The following is an 18,564-nucleotide window of genomic DNA, read 5'->3' as shown; positions in this document are numbered from 1 at the left end:
TTTTTTATAATGAAAATCTGAACTTTTCCATGTACCATAATGGATAAACCACCACAACTATTTATAATAAAGATATTGTATTAAATGTACTCAAAAAATCATCTTTCCAATATTTTGTTATCTGGAATTTAAAAACAATTAGCTAATAATCTGTGACTTCTAATAAATTTATTTTAAAAATCAATTTTATGAGTTTTAGAAACTATAAAATCCATAATTGACTTTCGTATAGTTTTAAATTATTAAAATTAGAATTTGTTAGTACTCCATTTATTCTGAAGAAAATTCTATACTGAATTTCCTGAGCCATAGAGTTATATTCTAATTTGTATTAAAATCTTTTATACTGAAGTGCAAGCTGATATTTAAAAGCATTAGTGTGCTGAAATTGGTTAGCATATTTTACCAAGGTTTCTCTAAATTCTATATTCCCTCCATTTTTACAAGAAAAATTTAGGACTTTTTTAACCCATGGGAAGTTCTTTAGATTACTCTAATTACTTTGACGTTATCCCAGGATATGTACGGGAGTTTAAGTTGGACAAAGTTGATATAGACAAGTTTTTGGACAAAATTTCCATGGGAATGGCTTCTAATATGTCCAAGGAAGATATGGCAAAGTATTGTAGTGAGATGGCAGCATCAATGTTTACAGAACATCCTCAGTACATTCAACTTGCAGCAGTGATTCTTACCTCATATCATTCCTCGGTTACTATGAATTCCTTTTCTGAAAAAATCAAGTTAATTCAGAAGAGAAAAGATATTATCAATGACGATATATTACAAATCATTGTGGACAATTCGGAAGCAATCGATCAAATGATTGACTATACAAGAGATTATACAATCAACTATTCTGGTATGACAACGCTTCTCAGATCATACATGATAACCATAGATGAAGTAAGAATCGAGAGACCACAGGATGTTTATATGAGAGTGGCTCTACAGTTACATCGTGATGATTTTGAAAATGTCAAATTAACCTATGATCTACTGAGTTTTCAGTATTATACCCATGGTACACCTACGCTTTACAACTCCTGTTTTAAAAAGTGCCAACTAGCCAGCTGCTTTTTGGTGGCAAATAAAGAGGACTCTATAGAAGGATTTTTTTCCACTCTTACAGATATGGCTGTTATCAGTAAACTATCTGGTGGACTTGGTCTTCATATGCATAATGTCAGATCAAGGGGTTCAAAATTGATTCAATCTGGTGGTGCATCGAAGGGTATTGTTCCAATGATTAAGATTATCAATGATTCGTTAAAATACATTAATCAAGGTGGTGCTCGTAGGGTTAGTACTATTGCTATATATTTGGAGCCATGGCATGCAGATATATTTGAATTTTTAGAAATTAGAAAGAATACTGGTCTTGAGGAGCATAGGGCAAGAGAGATATTCCAAGCGCTTTGGATTAATGATTTGTTTATGGAAAGGGTGGAAAACGGAGGTGAGTGGAGTCTTTTCGATCCTAATATTGCACCAGGACTTGATGAGGTTTATGGCAATGAATTTAGACATTTATATGAAAAGTATGAAAAAACAAAGAGTAGAAAGATAGTTTCTGCTCAGAGTTTGTGGAAGGCAATTATAAGTTCCCAAATTGAAACAGGCACACCCTATATGGTGTATAAGGATAGTACAAATCGCAATTCTAATCAAAAAAATATTGGAATTATTAAATCTAGTAATCTCTGTGCAGAAATAATGGAGTATTCCTCACCCGATGAGACAGCTGTGTGTAATTTAGCTTCTGTATGCCTGCCTAAGTTTGTAAGAGAAGATAGAACATTCGACTATCATAAACTGAAATATGTTGCAGGTAAAATTATTGAATGTTTGAATAAAGGAATAGACACCACAGTATATCCGTTGGATAGTTGTCAAAAGAGTAATTTTGATCACAGACCGATTGGATTAGGTGTGCAGGGATTAGCAGATGTATTTATTCTAATGAGGTATCCATTTGAAAGTCAAGAAGCTAGAGAAGTGAACAGACTTATTTTTGAGACTCTGTATTTTGCAGCACTTGAATCATCATGTAACTTATCCAAAATTCATGGCCCTTATAATTCATTCTATGGAAGCCCATTGTCACAAGGTATTTTTCACTTTGAAATGTTTTCGCCGGATCAAAAGGTCAATTCAAACTATTGGGATTGGACAGCACTAAGGGCAGACATTTTAAAATATGGTGTCAGAAATTCTTTACTTTTGTGCTGTATGCCTACTGCATCTACATCGCAAATTTGTGGGAACTCTGAATGTATAGAGCCAATTACAAGTAACATATATACAAGAAGAACTCTAGCTGGTGAATTTCAGTGTGTAAATATCCACTTGATGAGTGATTTAATCAAACTGGGATTATGGAACAATGAAATGCGTAATTTGATTATTGAACGTGATGGATCCATTCAAAACATTCCAAGTATCCCTAAGGAGATTCAGGATCTTTATAAAACGGTCTGGGAAATTAAAATGAAGAGCGTTTTGCAGCTGTCTGCAGACAGACAGGCCTTTATTGATCAGTCTCAATCCTTAAATCTTTTTGTTTCAAAGCCGACATATGCATTGCTATCTTCCATGCATTTCTATGGATGGAAATTAGGGTTGAAAACAGGAATGTATTACTTAAGAACAATGCCATCTGCTAGTGCAATTAAATTTACAGTCAATCAAGAGCTTATTAAGAGTCAGCTTGAATCAATAAGGGATGATGAAGGTCGACGGAGTAGTGTAACTGTTGATAATGGGGTTTGTGAGTCGTGTTCCTGTTAAAAAATAAATTTATTTTCTTCAAATTTGACTTACTTCTGTTGAGTATCGTCATATTCTTCGAAGTGTAGAAGCTATGATTAAAATATTATTGATCAATATGAATTCCTATAATAGGACCGTTTTAGTATTAAGTGGTGATGGAATTTGTAGTTTATTGCATATCTAATATAGAGCAAGATATTAGTTATTAAAGCAACGTGTTCCATTTAAAGAAGCCAAGCTAAAAATTAATTCGATTTATTTTTCTGGAAAATATCAAAATCTTGTCCAATCCACTCTATTATATTTTCCGTTGTAAGATGAACATCAGTTAAATCATAGTTGCATCCATTAACGAATATAACTTGAGGCTCGTCAAAATACTCTTCGATTTCTTCTCCAACTACGTTAAATGCCTCACAATCGATATTCTCTTCGATTTTAACTGTAGAATATCCCCTATCTTCTAATCTTTCACGTAATGTTTGAAAATCCGATCTTAGCTGAAGGATGTAATCAAATTTAATATCTACGGCAACACAGGGCGAATGGGTATCTATAACGAACGAAGACATGTCCTCAATGAATTCATTCAATTTCTTAGTGACAAATTCTTCATCAAATTCATAAGTATCAAATTTTTTGTTGTAGTTTTCAAATATTTTTCGACTTTTGATGAATTCTGAAACATCAATGTGTTTTATGTTAAACTCTCTTTCAAGTTTTTTCGCAAGTGTCGTTTTTCCAGTCCCTGGAGTACCACAAATCAAAATTTTCATGGATAAAAAAATTATAATTTTGAAGAGTGAAAACAACTTAGGTAGGGCTGGTCAGTATGATAGCCATATCACTATATTAAATCTTTAAACATTCGATTAGATCATATTAATATTACGATCAGATATGGGTATAATTTATATGTTTAAAGATGCCATACTTACATGTAATTATGCCTTAATCAATAAATGTGCCATTAGATATTTATGGTTTGGAATTCTTAGGCTTTCAGAATCTTCTCTTTGTTACATTCACACCATCATTTATATTCTGTCAGTAGTAATATACCTATTACATTACTTGATCTTTAAGGTCCTGTTGTTAGCACAATAACAACAAACCTATTTATTTAAATTAATTTCATCCTAATCTTCATCAACTAACGTCTCAATTAATATTCAATTGCAGAGTATAGTTATTGCTAACAGAAATATTCTTCTCAATATCAACAAAGTACTGCTATTTGTGATTTCTACGAATATTAGTTGGAAGACTTTTGTGTAAGGATAAATTTTCAAAAATTTCCTAATCCTATGAATCGGAAAGGAAAACTAGTTAACGAAATGGAAAAATAATTTGATTAATGAAAATCATTCTAAACCAAAAAACATCATATTTTAGTTATAAGATGATTTGCTATTTTAGGTTAATTTAAGAAATTAAACATAAAGGCATTATTAATGAATATAACTAAAAAAATTGTATTATAAATTGTTTTAAAAGGCCTTCTTATAGTAAGATGAATGTTAAGATTGAAAAACTATGTGATAAAGTCTTGTCAATAAGACTGAATGAAAGCGGTGAAGACCTCGATGTGATAAAGAGACTCATCGTGGACCACATATTTGATGCCAATTGTACAATAATTTTAGTGTCAAAGTGTGCACTCACTGATATTCTGAGTGATGATGCGGAAGACTTTTATGATTTACTTCGTGATGAGCGCAATCATGATGTTCTAATAACAAGACATCACTACCTGACGCAAACACTTACATTTGATGGCGTCGATTATATTATAACGGGTGTATACGACGCGCCCAAGAATGTTATCCGAGACTTGATTACAAGTCAAGAATTTGTCTGGGGAAACGCCTATTTAATACCCTGCGAGAATATTATCGATGAAATCAGTAATGATTTGGCCACCGATATCTACAAAGTGTTATCGAGTACATTTCTCCAAATGCCTGATATTAAGTGTGAATTACTGGTTACTACTGATGACGGCTGCGAACTCTTGTGGTTTAATTCGAGTATTACGTTAAATACACATTATAATATATAAACTCTGACTTATGTTGATAATAAATCTGTAATTTCTTTTCAAAAAAACTTTATTTAATACATTATTTGAGATATGATATATTGATACTGTTTAGCTATTTTATAAAACTTTTATTAATTTTTTATACAATGCTCAAGGATTAATTAATTTGCAAACTTAACTCTACACATAATTCTTTATATCAATAATAACTAAATTATTTTTAGTTTGTTACAAATTTTCAGAAATTTCCTAGCCCTATGAATCGGAAAAGAAAGCTGATTGATGATAGAAGTTATGAGTTAAGTGGTAGGATAGATGAAGAGCAATTGCTTCAACAACTTAGAGTTCTAACTAAATCTGAATTCCTTTCCATAATTCCCAATGGATGTTATGAGCAATATAGAATAAAATATTATACAAATATTTTTAGAGAGTGCTTGGAAAGATTTAAGCAAAAGCTTTGGTTTAAGGAGAGGTATCTTTCTGGAAACAAATATGATGGTAGATTTGATTTTATAAATAACCTTGAAGATAGAAGTCAAGGTTCTTGGTATCGTATTCAGCATGTAGTTGAATCGACTAGTGAAATGTTTGAAAAGTATGCAAATAAAGCTGATGAGATGCATATTTGTCAGAATGGATTTGATTATAATTTTGAAAGAGATCTGTATATATTAAGTAGATCTCCTATTGAAAATTGGAAAGGTTTTACATTCACCCAAGAAATTGTTGATGATAATGATAATTTCAGCGAAAAACAACTGAAAAATGTGTATAGAAATTTGGAATCCATGGGGATGAAGCTTAAGGAATCGGTAGAGATAGATATTGAAAGTTTAAATGCCAAAGAACTTACAAAACAGTTAAGAAAGGACTTCTTATACTGCACAACTTGCAATATTAGGTTCGATTCAGAAATTCAAATGTATGATGTTTGTGGTTTTTCTCATGAGAAGACATTTCCATCGCATAGAACCTTAGAACTCTTTATAGATTTGTTCAAAGATGGACAATCCTTACTTGATTCCTTAAAAGAATCTTCATCATGGCTAAAGCCATACTTCCATAGTTCTCGTGATGGAATAAGATGCATGGAGTGTCATAAGTTGTTTGAAAGTGAGGAGGGTGCCATGAACCATATTGTGGGTGTTCATACCGAACTGTCGGATGAAGTCAATAGTTTAACTAGTATAGCAAAAAATATGGACCTATTTTTGCTATCATGGATTGATGGAACAATTACGAACGAGCAGTATAAAATAAATGAATATAAGTATACGCCATGGTTCGGTAAGTTAAGACCTGAATATAACATGGTGAGGTACAATGTTCCACAAGTGTATTCTGGAAATTTGGAAGAATAAATGCTTTTGTGAAAACTTTTTGTTCATGCTTTAACCATTACTTCCTATTGATATAAATTAATTTTCTGGTTAATTGTTTTTTTGAAAATAACATAAATAGAATCCTATCTTTTGTAATATCATTAGCTTGTCAATACTTTTGTTAATAAGTGCTGGATATGATTACAGCATAGTTGATATAATTTATTTGATAACTAGTCTTCATAAAATAATGCTATTCTGGAGATTTTCAAAGTCTCTTGGAATAATCCCAAATAATTTCACAGGATTTGTTACTTTGATGATTCTTTTAAATTTTAAATATATTAATTTGTTTACTTACCCATGGAGCATATTCGACCTAAATCAAGAAGAAGATCTACACGTTCAAAAACGATTATTATAGATAGGAATTTGCTCAATGACACCTCAGATATAGAAATAACACAAACAGTGAACTCATATAATCAACCCAAAGTTGAAAATTCATTAGTTAGAGGGTTTGGATTTGTTAGGGACTCAACAATAAATACATTTGAAGAAGAATTAACACAGAATCTTGGTACAATGCACAATAATACACATAGTGGGGTGGTAGGATTTAGAGGAAGAGGTGATGGCATATATCTGAATGGAATTGATATTTTTGAAGATTTTCCAAGGCCTGAATCTACATTGAATGGGTTGTTAGTAGACAATACTGTGCATTCTCAAGAGCATGGAGGTACGGAATTTTTCAATAATTTTGCTAATCAACAAAATATTCATATAGAAATTAAAAAATCAGAAAACGATGGTATCATGCCACAAAAACGAAATGTAGTAGATAGTTTTGAGAATGATGAATTTCCCCCGAATAATGGCAATACAATATCAAAGTCGCCTACAGACGGTGCTATGGGATCACATGCTTATAGAAATAAAAGGCAATCTGTTTCTGACGACAAATTTTATATTTGGGAATCTGAAGAATTATACCAGCGAACCTACAACTTTGGAGAACTAAAGAATGCTTTCCAAAATATTGAAAATGTTGCTCAGTCTAAACGAACTGCTGACACTACTTGTGAAATAACAAATATTTTAAAGCGTTTCAAGTTGGATGATAATACCTCCTTGGATGTACAGAGTTCTACTTCATTTACACTAAAAAGTACACTGTTTCCAAAACTCAAGGATAATCCATTTATTATCAATGATTTATTTAAGGCTAAGAACATTAAAAGAAATAGAAATGAATAATTCCTTGTGTATTATCAGCTGATTGAAAATCAATCATCAAATATAAGTTCTAAAAAGTTATTAAAAACAACATACATTCTTATCTAGAAGTATGCAAGTATAGCTTTGACTATTTTACACGATATCATCTGATTCAACCCAGAATAAATAAGATTTTCTAAGGATCATCTAAAAGTTTTATTGTTAAATATTCACACCTAAATAAACCGGAAAATTTCTATAAAATAGCCACATTAGTGTACAAAATATCTCGTATTGCAACAAGCAAATCATTTTCTTCCGATTCTACAAATATTTTATCCTGTTTAAATGTGATTTTCAGCTTTTCTTCAACTAATAACTCATTTTCAACAATTTCCACATAGAAATTGTTTTTAATGAGTTCGTTTTTTAATTTTTGGGGGTTTAATTGTGAAATAGCCACATTTAACTTAAAATCATTATTTTCTTCAGACAGCATAGGATGATTTTCATCAACTCGGATACATTCAGAACTACTTTGATTCTGTTCTGGTTTAGTATATTTTGATAGTATCAAGTCAGTTTCCCTACATTTTTCAAGAACTACTCTTTTGGAACCTATTTTTTTATATGGTAATGCTGCAATTCCATCGGAAATTTTAATCTGTCGGATTGTTCTGGGGAGTGCTATTGAAATTTCATTCAAACATGAATAGATTTCATACTTCTTATCGAGTGCCAATGAGGAGTGAAAAAGTGATCCCGAAAAAATGCTATCTGGAACCACAACTATTTGTTTCGGTGAAAATCCTTCAAAAGCAGTTTTTATACTTCTCAAATCACTTACACCCAAAAAGTTATAAAAATACACAATCATTTCATCATTAGCTGAATTACCAGCACAACATGGGTTACAAATTTCAATAATTTGACCGACATCTAAGATCGTCTCAACTTCAACTTCTTCTGGTTTTGAAGGCTGAATTTCAGTTTCCAAAACATCATCAAAATCAAACACAACAGGTTCTCCATAATCGTTATCCAGTAAAATTCTATTTTTAGGAGGGAATTTTTTATCTCCAAGCTTATCAAAAATAGTTGAGGCTGTTTCATACCAATTTTTGTTATCCACCGGCTTTGTACAATCAATATTGTTCCTAACTTCCACAGCATTGTCAACTCTAATCCATTCATACTTAAACTCATAAATTGGAAATTTTAAAGTCTTAGGTGAATTGCTAATTTTTGGTTTTCTATTAACACAGCTATTAAGTGCAGTCTCATCATTATTTGTGGCATCAACTTCATCTCGATAGTTTTCGTCAAAATAACTTATTACTTTTTCAGAGTTGACAATAATTAGAGCATCGTGTTTCCCATGAAATTTGTTTAGAACACTTCCTAAGTATGCCGAATTTCCATAATCATTAGCCACAATAATAACTTTTTTATTAATTCCATCAATTTTTCCGAAAGTAATATTTAAATCGAACAGTATTGAAGATCTTGACCCAGCCCACTCTGCCATAGATCTTACTCGATCCATGATATTAATATTTGACACCACATAAATTCCTGTTTTTATGACCAATAATAACTCTATAAGTCTCGACATACAGATGCTTATAATAACCTTACCCTTTACTCTTTTAATGAATCCGTTTATATCCTCATCTCTTTCTTTAAGTAAAATATTATTCTTATTACTATGAGATATAATGTTATTAAATTTACTATCTGTAGGCCTATCCAATTCACACAAATTTAGCATTGGTCCACCAGGGATGGTATATTTGGAGTTAGAAATAATTGTATCTGAACTAATGGAACTTGATAATCCATCCAAATAGTTTTCTTTTCTGTGATTAAAATTATATCCAATAGAAATAGTATCCAAGTTTGATTGAATTTTATACATACAATTTCCAACAATGCAGCCTGCATTGTAGGCACAAATTTCTATATTTTTTACCCTGAAAGGCTGGCAGTACTTAATCATCGTAACATTTATATCATTTAAAATTGTATGATTGATTTCTGGATAGAAAAAATCAGAGCTCACATCATCTTTTTTAATAGTATTAGCATCATGGCCTGATATTGGATCTTCTAACATGGAATACCTTGGGGCTGGAGTATAGTTATCTTCATACACTTTATTATCAGATTCTTTGTACTTCTGTTGTTCACATTCACCAATCACATTATGATAATACGACTGAGATTTATAGCCATCTTCTCTGTTTGTTTGTGACCTCCCTGATTCTGATGTGCAATCAATGATGGAGTCTTCTTCGTTTATTCTCTTAATCTTTATAATTTTTGCCTTGGAATGTGCATTGTCCAGCATGATTTTACCAAGCGTAGCCGTAGGAACACTACAATATATTTTCATATCTGTAAACAATCCAATGGCTCCAAAATGTGAAATATCAAAAGAAGTAATCAAAATGCAATCACTAGTCTGAATTTCATTTAGAATATCTTCAGTATACATACTGTAATCAAATGTTGGGCCAATACCACAATCAACAATGATTTTGGTGACAATATCTGTCTTAATAGTTAAGAGATGACAAAATATTCCTGTTGAAGAATCTATCAATGGTTTAAATGTCATTGAGTTATTCAGTTTGTTATCTAGCGATAAATGTGACTTCAGAACTTCTGGATATCCATCCTGCTTGAGAGTATGGGACTGGAAGTCTTGTTTGAGATTATTTTGAAGATTCTTTCCATTATGCTCATCGTTGATTTCCAACATGGGCTATCTATTTTTTATTTTTTTCATTTGAAACTAAAGGTTTACACAAAGAATTGAATGCTATAAAAAACTAGGAACCAAGGTCAAATAACATAAATAAAATCAACAAATTATAATAATTTTAAAGATCTCCTGTACTATTTTTGCCTGGATGAATACAAATAGTTTCCTTTATTGCTAAATATATAGTTCAATTGATTTATGCAGTTGGGATATGATCATATATACAAATGTCGGTTTCATCGGATTATTACCTGAAAAATTATTAAATTTGAACCACTTCATTTTATTGATTATTTTAGGCCTTTCACTATTTAAAATTTTCTACTCAAAATCTAATAGTTCAGTATACAAAATTAATTTATGGAGTCTTGTCCCAAAAATATTTAATAGGAAAACCATTGAAAGTTAAAGCCATATGATACTTTATTGCGAAGTATGCGCTATACTGTTAGTGCTATCTGCCTAGCATCATGATCTATTTTTGTGCTTTAATAGTTGATTATATTATTAAATTCTTATTTTAATTAAGTCTTTAGGAGTATCGAAGGTCAAACATTCTAAATATGCAATTTTCAAGAAGCAAAAGTCAGATTCACCTATGATGCCTACAACTAAATTATTAACCGTCGTAGGAATACTTCCATTAAAATTAACTTTATCATTTTTGTTCTTAATAACAAACTCCCCAATTGAGTCTGCATTGTTCCTATTAAATTGGGCAGTTTTTCTATATAAAATTAATTTATCGTTTCTTTGTAAAATATTATAACCTAGATTTTTAATGTAAAAATATGGTTGACATTGAAATGGGATTGATGGATCTATCTTGGAGTCTTTGCGATGATTTATACCTGATGAAGCACAGTTCTGCATTTTTTTTATACGATTTAATCCCTTACTATTAGAATCTTCATTATAAGCTGAAAGGCATGCTCGTACATTGATACCTACCCCATCAATATACGTTGAATTATATCTTTTACTATCAAATGAATCTGTTTCAATCGTCAATTCATCAGAAAGTTTGATTTTTGAACTACTTCTTCCAAAATTGTGATGGGTTTTATAGATAAAAAATACTTCCAAATGGCTTAGAAGCAGCCCATCTGGATCTTTTATCCCAAAGTGTCTAAAAATATTATTTCCTGGTAATTTGGGAATCAAAAATTCACCATATTCAATAAAATTATCGCTTATGAATGCTTCTGGAATATAAGCATTTAATAAACTATATTTTTTAGACATTTGAATGGGGAGGATGGATTTTTAAAAACTAAATTATCAAGAGATGTATTTTGGGATGGATTCCATTCTGCAATATATATTCGAAACCAATGGCTTAATCAACCATAACTATTGATAGCTAACTGAGAGAACAAATTCATCCTTGAAATAAAAATGAAAACTTTAAAAAAATGTTACCTAATCCTTTTATTTAGATAACTCTGCCCTATCAATTTCTTTTGCAAAGTATTCATAAATACGCAATCTTCTTTTCTTAAAAGATGGTGTGATTAAATTTCCATTATCTAGCTCAATAAATGGAATCATTGTAATAATTACATGAGCAGGGATCTCATACTTATTGATTTTTCTTTCATTTACTAATTCATTACCTCTTTCCTTTAAGATTGACAAAGCTGTCCTCTTTGTAATGGATTTATCTTCAGAATGAATAATAGCTATTAAACCATCTGAGTAAGGATGGGCACATATAAATAGATCATTGATAGGCCCTCCGGTAAAACAATTTTCCAAATGTTCTGGAGAAATATACTCTCCATAACTTGTCTTAAACATTTCCTTAACCCTACCCACAATGTAGAATCGATCATTCTCAAATTTAGCAATATCTCCAGTTTTTAACCATTTCTCTCCTTCGAAGTAGACAAATGCTTTTTCAGTCAATTCAGGTTGTTTATAATAGCCACTCATTATCGATGGCCCATTCATCAATATTTCACCACAATTTGCTGGATAACCATCAACAGGCTCCAATCTGATTTGAGTAGATGGAAATGGCACCCCAACCGTATCGCTTTCAATATAATCTAAAGGCTGAACAATATTTGCAGCCAGTCCTTCTGTCTGTCCATATCCCAGAAATACCCTCATACAGAGAGCTGCCTGGATAAAGCTTGAGGTTTCTGGATTTATTGAGGAACCACCACAAAGACAATTGGTTAGCTTCCCACCAAATTTATCTGCAACCTTCTTAAAAACAAGCCTATCCACAATTGGCGTTTCAAACACCCCACTTTTCTGTCTCCACTTTTTATATTTCATAGCTACTTTAAAAATAAACCTTACCAAAAAGTTTTTCTGACCGACCTCCTTCAAAATTCTTTCTTCAAAAATATTCAAGACCCTCGGAACTGCTGCAACAAATGTTGGCTGTATTATAGAGTAATCGTCCTGTAGTAATTTCACATCACCTCTGAAATATGCAATTCTGCAAGATTTCATTACCGCCATCGAAAAGCAAATTCTTTCGAAAACATGTGCAAGTGGTAGATAAGACATATAAACAGTATCACAATTGAGGCGCGGCATATCATTTTCAGTAGCTGCATTACAAAATCCTGAAATATGACTAACAAAATTTTCATGCGTCAGAATAACACCCTTTGGCATTCCTGAGGTTCCGCTTGTATAGCAAATAGTAGCTATATCACTTGGGTTACAGGGTGTTTTTTCAATAGCACCATCAGTCATCATAGAATCATGGAAGATTTTAGTAAGTTTATGCACAACAATTCCACGAGACCTATAAGATTCCTCTATAGAACTATCATCATCATCCATTAAAATCAAGTGTTTTAAATTAACCCGATAGCTACCTTCAGAATTTTCATCGGCTATTTCTGGTTTATCAACACTATCATCTTCTGCGTCTGGTTCTAACGTAGACTTGCAATGATAATCACCAAGCACATTTTCAAAAAGTGACCTAGCCTTAACAGAAGATGCCACGATTGCTTCCATTTCAGTTTCCTTCAAAATATGCAAAATTGCCTCCGGCTGAAAAGTGGAGTATAGTGGTACATTGGGATTGTTTGCCAAATATCCCGCATACTCTGTGATGGTCCATTCTGGCCTATTTATACTATAAATTCCAATAAACTCACCATATTTGAGAATAGTCTTGAGAAAATTTCCCAGCTTGATAATCTTTTCACTAACCTGTAAATTGGTTTCATATAAAAGCTTTCCTCCTATGATAGAACCTAAAAACTCTCCATTCGGATCTATTTTTAGCCTATTTGTAAAAACCTCATAAAGAGTTTTGTCTCCGGTAGGTGTCTCTTTCATAATATTGTCAAAATTAATATGTTTGAAAACATTTCCCTTGCTAATTATCTTTCGCAACATGGGCATGAAAAGCAAAAATAATTCAAATAAGTTATCATCTATTTGAATTCATGAAAACAGAGTATATGTGCAAATTTTCTGCAAAACCTTTAAATGTAATATAAAATTATTTGTTTATTTGTAAGTATAAAATAATTAAGCCTTTTTGGAATATTTCATATTTTAAATATCTGTCAATAATTAAAGAAATTAAAAAATATGTTAGAAACAGTTGTTATTATTAAAATATAAAACTAATAACTACGATATTTTTATTGATTGTTTGCTGATAGCAAAGATTACTAATTGATAACATATACTTACAGAATAAAAATAAAATTGATAAATAGAATTACATAATGGTTTTTTAATTTTTCAGTATTAGAATTTTTGAATATCACTTACATATTGGTGATATATATCAACGTTTCTTGTGAAGTCAATACTCAAGGATTAAAATGGATATTACTGTACAATATAAAATATGCCATAAAAATGGTGCTGCAGAAATTGATAAGATTCAAAGTTCATCAGGAAAGTATCATATGCCTAAAAAATGTTTAAAAGGTAATCAGTTGGTAGTAGCTATTAAAGCAGTCTCCAGAAGAACAAATTAATTTGGATCTTTTTAATCAAATAAAAATATTAACCAGACTCATTAGAGAAAATATCAATGAGTCATCCAATTTAAAATTTTAGAATCTAAGATAAAATTTTCAAACAACCAAGTGTTCAAATGGTTCTGTATAATGTATGAAAATTTAACTATTTTAAACAAAAAATAGAAAAACATTTCCTTTAATACTCAGGAGTTCTGTTATTCTTTTCGTCGTATCTCCAAACAGATACAACAAGCATCCATAACGATTATATACCCCAATATATGCAGATTATTATATGCTCTTGAATTACCAAATTAAGTTTTTTAAAACTCAGTAGTAAGTAATATACACCATATATCTTAAGGTTCTAGGAATTCGTATTAGTTTTAGAATGTAATATCAAAGAGAGTAAAGATGCTTATCAGGAAGTTTAGTGGGTTAGTTAATGGTCATTTGAATTAATACATTTTTTATTCTCTTTTTAAATTTATCAAATAATAGTTTCTTTTGATGATTTGTTATATTTTCCCCCCTAACTTAACAATGAAATTAAATAACATGAGCAACAGAATTATTCTTAGCAACAATGAAATGAAGCATGTTAACTATGATAATTTGGTTACTAAGGTAGAAACTGAGAAATTAACTCTTTTAGATTTGCTAAATAAAAGAGTCAAGAAATTTCCAGATGATGACTTTCTTGGGGAAATTGTAAAGAGTAAGGTTGAATATATGTCGAATACTATGGTCTACAATAAAATTACAAATCTGGCATCATTTTTAAGACAGATAACTACAGAAGGAGAAAACATTGGACTTTTAAGTAATAATAGGCCAGAATGGATCATTGCAGAATATGCAGGGTATATGGTAAATTGCCCAAATGTACCACTTTACTCTTCTTTTCAATCTGATGCATTAATTTCGATAATACAAGAAACTAATCTAAAGGTTATAATTTCTTCCACAGATAAAGCACTTTTCCTTCTGCAAAGTGTATTAAAAAATAGTAGTTCGAGTATCAGTCACATTCTATTAATGGATTTTGATGACAAATATGTTGAAAATTTTAAGGCATTGGATATTCAAGTATATGATTTGAAAAAAATATTAGCACATAATGATATTCACGAGAGAAACATTTCTTGTACTGTCGATGAAGATAACAACTTTTCTCACAAAACCAACTCCTCTGATGTAAATTCCAAAAGGATATGTTCTCCTGATAGTATAGCTAGCATTTGTTACACTAGTGGAACTACGGGTGAGCCAAAAGGTGTTATCCTAACACACAAAAATTTTATTGCCCAAACTACCGCCTTAAATATGCCTGCTTTTCCTGATGACATGGTAAAATTATGCAGAGGAGAGTCATACATTTCATATCTTCCATTGGCCCATGTATTCGAAAGGATTGTTTTTGCATTTATGATTGATAATCATGTTAAAATTGGATTTTACAGAGGACAGCCAAAGCTACTCCAAGAAGACTTCGAAATAATTAGGCCAACATTTATTGGTGCAGTACCCAGGGTGCTAAATGTTTTCCAATCGAAAATCCAATCCAATGTTGACTCATCTAACTGTATAATAAGGTGGATATTTAATAAGGCAGTAGAATGGAAACAAAGATTGGTTAAAAAGGGACAATATTCTTCATTTTTGTTGGATCGTTTTATTTTCAGAAAGGTATCTAGGAAGTTTGGTGGAAATATCAAGTATATACTAATCGGTGGAGCATCATTAAATCCCTCTGTGAAGGATTTTTTACAATCTGTTCTTTCTTGCCATATCTGTATGGGATATGGTCAAACAGAGAGTTTAGCCGCTAGTACTATCCAGCCTATGTCTATTCACGATAATTCTACTATTGGAGTTCCATATGTTAGCACATGTGTTAAGATTCAAGAAGTTGATGGGTATGAAAAGAATTCTGGTCATTTACTCTTAAAAGGACCAGCAATAACTCGGGGATATTATAAAAGAGAGAAGCAAACAGCAGAATTATTCACTGAAGATGGATGGCTCAAAACTGGTGATATTGTGAAATTTGAGAATGGTTTACTATACACCATTGGGAGAGAGAAGGAAATTTTTAAAACTAGTTATGGAGAATATATTGTCCCGGAAAAATTGGAAAATCTTTTCACTGGAGGGAATATTGAAGATATTTACATTACTGGAGGGCGATATTCTGATAAAATCATGGCCATAGTCGTGTGTACTGATGAAACTATTAAAAACATGGATGTTTTGTTGGAAATTCAATCTCGTGGAAATGAATTATTTGCTGAGAATAAAGTAAATAAGTATGAGATTCCAGCATTTTGTCGAGTTACTCATAAGCCATTCATAGAATATGATAATGGTGTTTTATTGACACCTTCTTTCAAGAAAAAAAGAAGAGTTTTTGATAAAGTATTTCAATCTGAAATAATTTCCTGCTTTGGAAAAGATAAATAATAAAACTAGCCATATATGTTAAAACTATTTATCATTGTAATATCATGAATTATTTCATTGAATTTATTTTTTATGTACCTAACTTTGAAATAAAACTTTTAGAACTAACCCCTAATTTTATGGCCAGAGACTCCCATTTTCTTCCCTCAGAGAAGTTAATAAAAATAGTAAACCGGAAAATAGATGCTGAAACCGTAAAGGGAATTCAACTATTTTCTGAAAAAATTATTTCAGACATTATAAATCGTTCTGCTCTTCTAGCAAAACATATGGACACCGATATAATTGATTTTCCAGAAATTAGTAATGTAATAGAAAAAAATTTTGATTACACGTTTGGTTTAAGAGAGATATTGAGAGAGAAAAATCGACCAACCGATGAGCATGTAGCTAGAATGGCCGAATTGAGTAGACAAAAATGAGAGTAGTAGTGATCATTTTTTGGTATAAGATCGCTTTTATCTTTAGGTTCAATAAAGTTGTAGTATATGTATGTTATCAATGGTGTGGTATTTACTGTCTCTTTTTAATCATCTTATACATTCAAGGTATTTTTAAAAATAAATCGGAAGATAGATACTAGATTTTTATATTATTGCCACATTAGACAAATACCATCAGACTATTCTATCCTTTAAGTACTTCTTGCCATATATATTAGTTTAAGAATCAGAAATAACTTTTTTGGAATAGTCAGTGAATATTATTCCTTTAGTAGCGAGATAAGTTAGTTAGTTTAAAATGAAATTATTTAATCATTTAATTAGTTAGTTAATATAACACATCCTACGTTATCTTCGGTTCTAATTTTCAGTTACCCTCCTTATGCATCTTACTCCACAAGAACTTCCATTTATTTTGTTGAAATCCAACAACAAATCATTTTCTTTTATTAAGTTGCTTCCACGTTCTATACATTCCGCAATACAATCCATTCCCATGCCATGGCAGTCAAGTAAACAGGTTCAATTGGTTTTCCATCGAAAAGGATTAATTGGGTTTATAAAAGACAATTATAGGATGAGTGAAATAAAATATAAAGAGAAATGGAGTAAGCATTATAACTCTGGCATATTAGAAGATGATATTAATAAAATGTATCAGGATAAACCAGTATCGCCTGTATTAAATAATTTCAATTCTCTTTTGAATCAAATTATCTGCCATGATAAGCAGAAGAGGAGATATAATGATAAAACACCCCAGCCATTGGATAAAAGCAATAAATTTATCTGCAGTAGAACTTATCATAAATATGCTTCAAGTGGAACTCTTAAAAGCAATGAACTGCATAACTATTTATATAGAGCTCGTAGGAAAAAGCAGAGAGTTGTAAACATTCCTCTCAAAATGATGGATCGCTATTCTAAAAAATCGTTAAGAATTAGCAAAACAAAATCAGCTAGATCTACCTCTAAGCAATCCAATTTACTCATTAATACTCTGAAGAATACCAGAAATTTTCAAATCACCACCATGGATTGGTCTCAGGCAGTATCATTTATTTTGATGAATGGTAGAAAATTACTTCAAAACATACTGTACCATAAAAAACATTCATTCTTAAAGATTACTGAAAACTTTGACCTGGAGTCTGTGAGACAGTTGACTACAAAAGAGAAGAAAAGAAGTAATCTAGGAGCCACCTTCCACATTACTAGAGAATTATTAAAACTATTAAATATAATATTTAATATACAAAGTCAAGGTAGTAGGGCTACTGAGGAAAAAAATACTGCTTTTCACCTGAAGTATGTTTTTTCAAATGTTGGAATTTTAACAGGAATTTACAGATACAAATATTCCATAAACAAGCAAATTTCTCTTTGCAAAGCAAATGATTTTAAGATCAGTGATAAGAATAAACACAAAGGAATGTTCTTGAACTCGTGTTGGGCGATTGAATGGCGTACTTGGTGTTTTATGCTTCGGGGGTTGATTCCACTTCTGGAATCATATTGGCAGAGTTTTATTGAAAGGGAATCCTCAGGGCGACACTCGGGACTATTAGAAGAAACT

At 31.2% G+C, this 18,564-nt stretch overlaps 1 protein-coding gene and 1 pseudogene across 1 annotated transcript; both read left to right on the top strand.

Moving 5' to 3' along the window:
* Window positions 1-471: 471 nt before the first annotated feature.
* LOC147075460 (uncharacterized) lies at window positions 472-2,790 on the top strand (annotated as a pseudogene).
* Window positions 2,791-6,098: 3,308 nt separating this feature from the next.
* LOC147075459 (uncharacterized) lies at window positions 6,099-18,295 on the top strand. Its single transcript, XM_085942432.1, has 4 exons — window positions 6,099-6,106; window positions 15,294-15,432; window positions 16,012-16,141; window positions 18,249-18,295. The coding sequence occupies exons 1-4, from the start codon at window positions 6,099-6,101 to the stop codon at window positions 18,293-18,295; spliced, it is 324 nt and encodes a 107-aa protein (XP_085798558.1).
* Window positions 18,296-18,564: the final 269 nt, after the last annotated feature.

Source organism: Rhyacophila brunnea, unplaced genomic scaffold, assembly GCF_057557595.1.
Source record: "Rhyacophila brunnea isolate RB1 unplaced genomic scaffold, BYU_Rbru_1.0 scaffold_144, whole genome shotgun sequence".
In the NCBI taxonomy this organism is placed as follows: Eukaryota; Metazoa; Arthropoda; class Insecta; order Trichoptera; family Rhyacophilidae; genus Rhyacophila; species Rhyacophila brunnea.
This window is presented reverse-complemented; position numbering and strand designations above follow the sequence as displayed.

Excerpts from the sequence above, each read along its gene's own strand:
- LOC147075459 (XM_085942432.1), top strand. Across the intron at positions 15,433-16,011 it reads CTGCTTTTCCTGATGACATG|AATTCTGGTCATTTACTCTT; the intron begins GTAAAATTATGC and ends GGGTATGAAAAG. Across the intron at positions 16,142-18,248 it reads TATTGTGAAATTTGAGAATG|TCAAGGTAGTAGGGCTACTG; the intron begins GTTTACTATACA and ends TAATATACAAAG.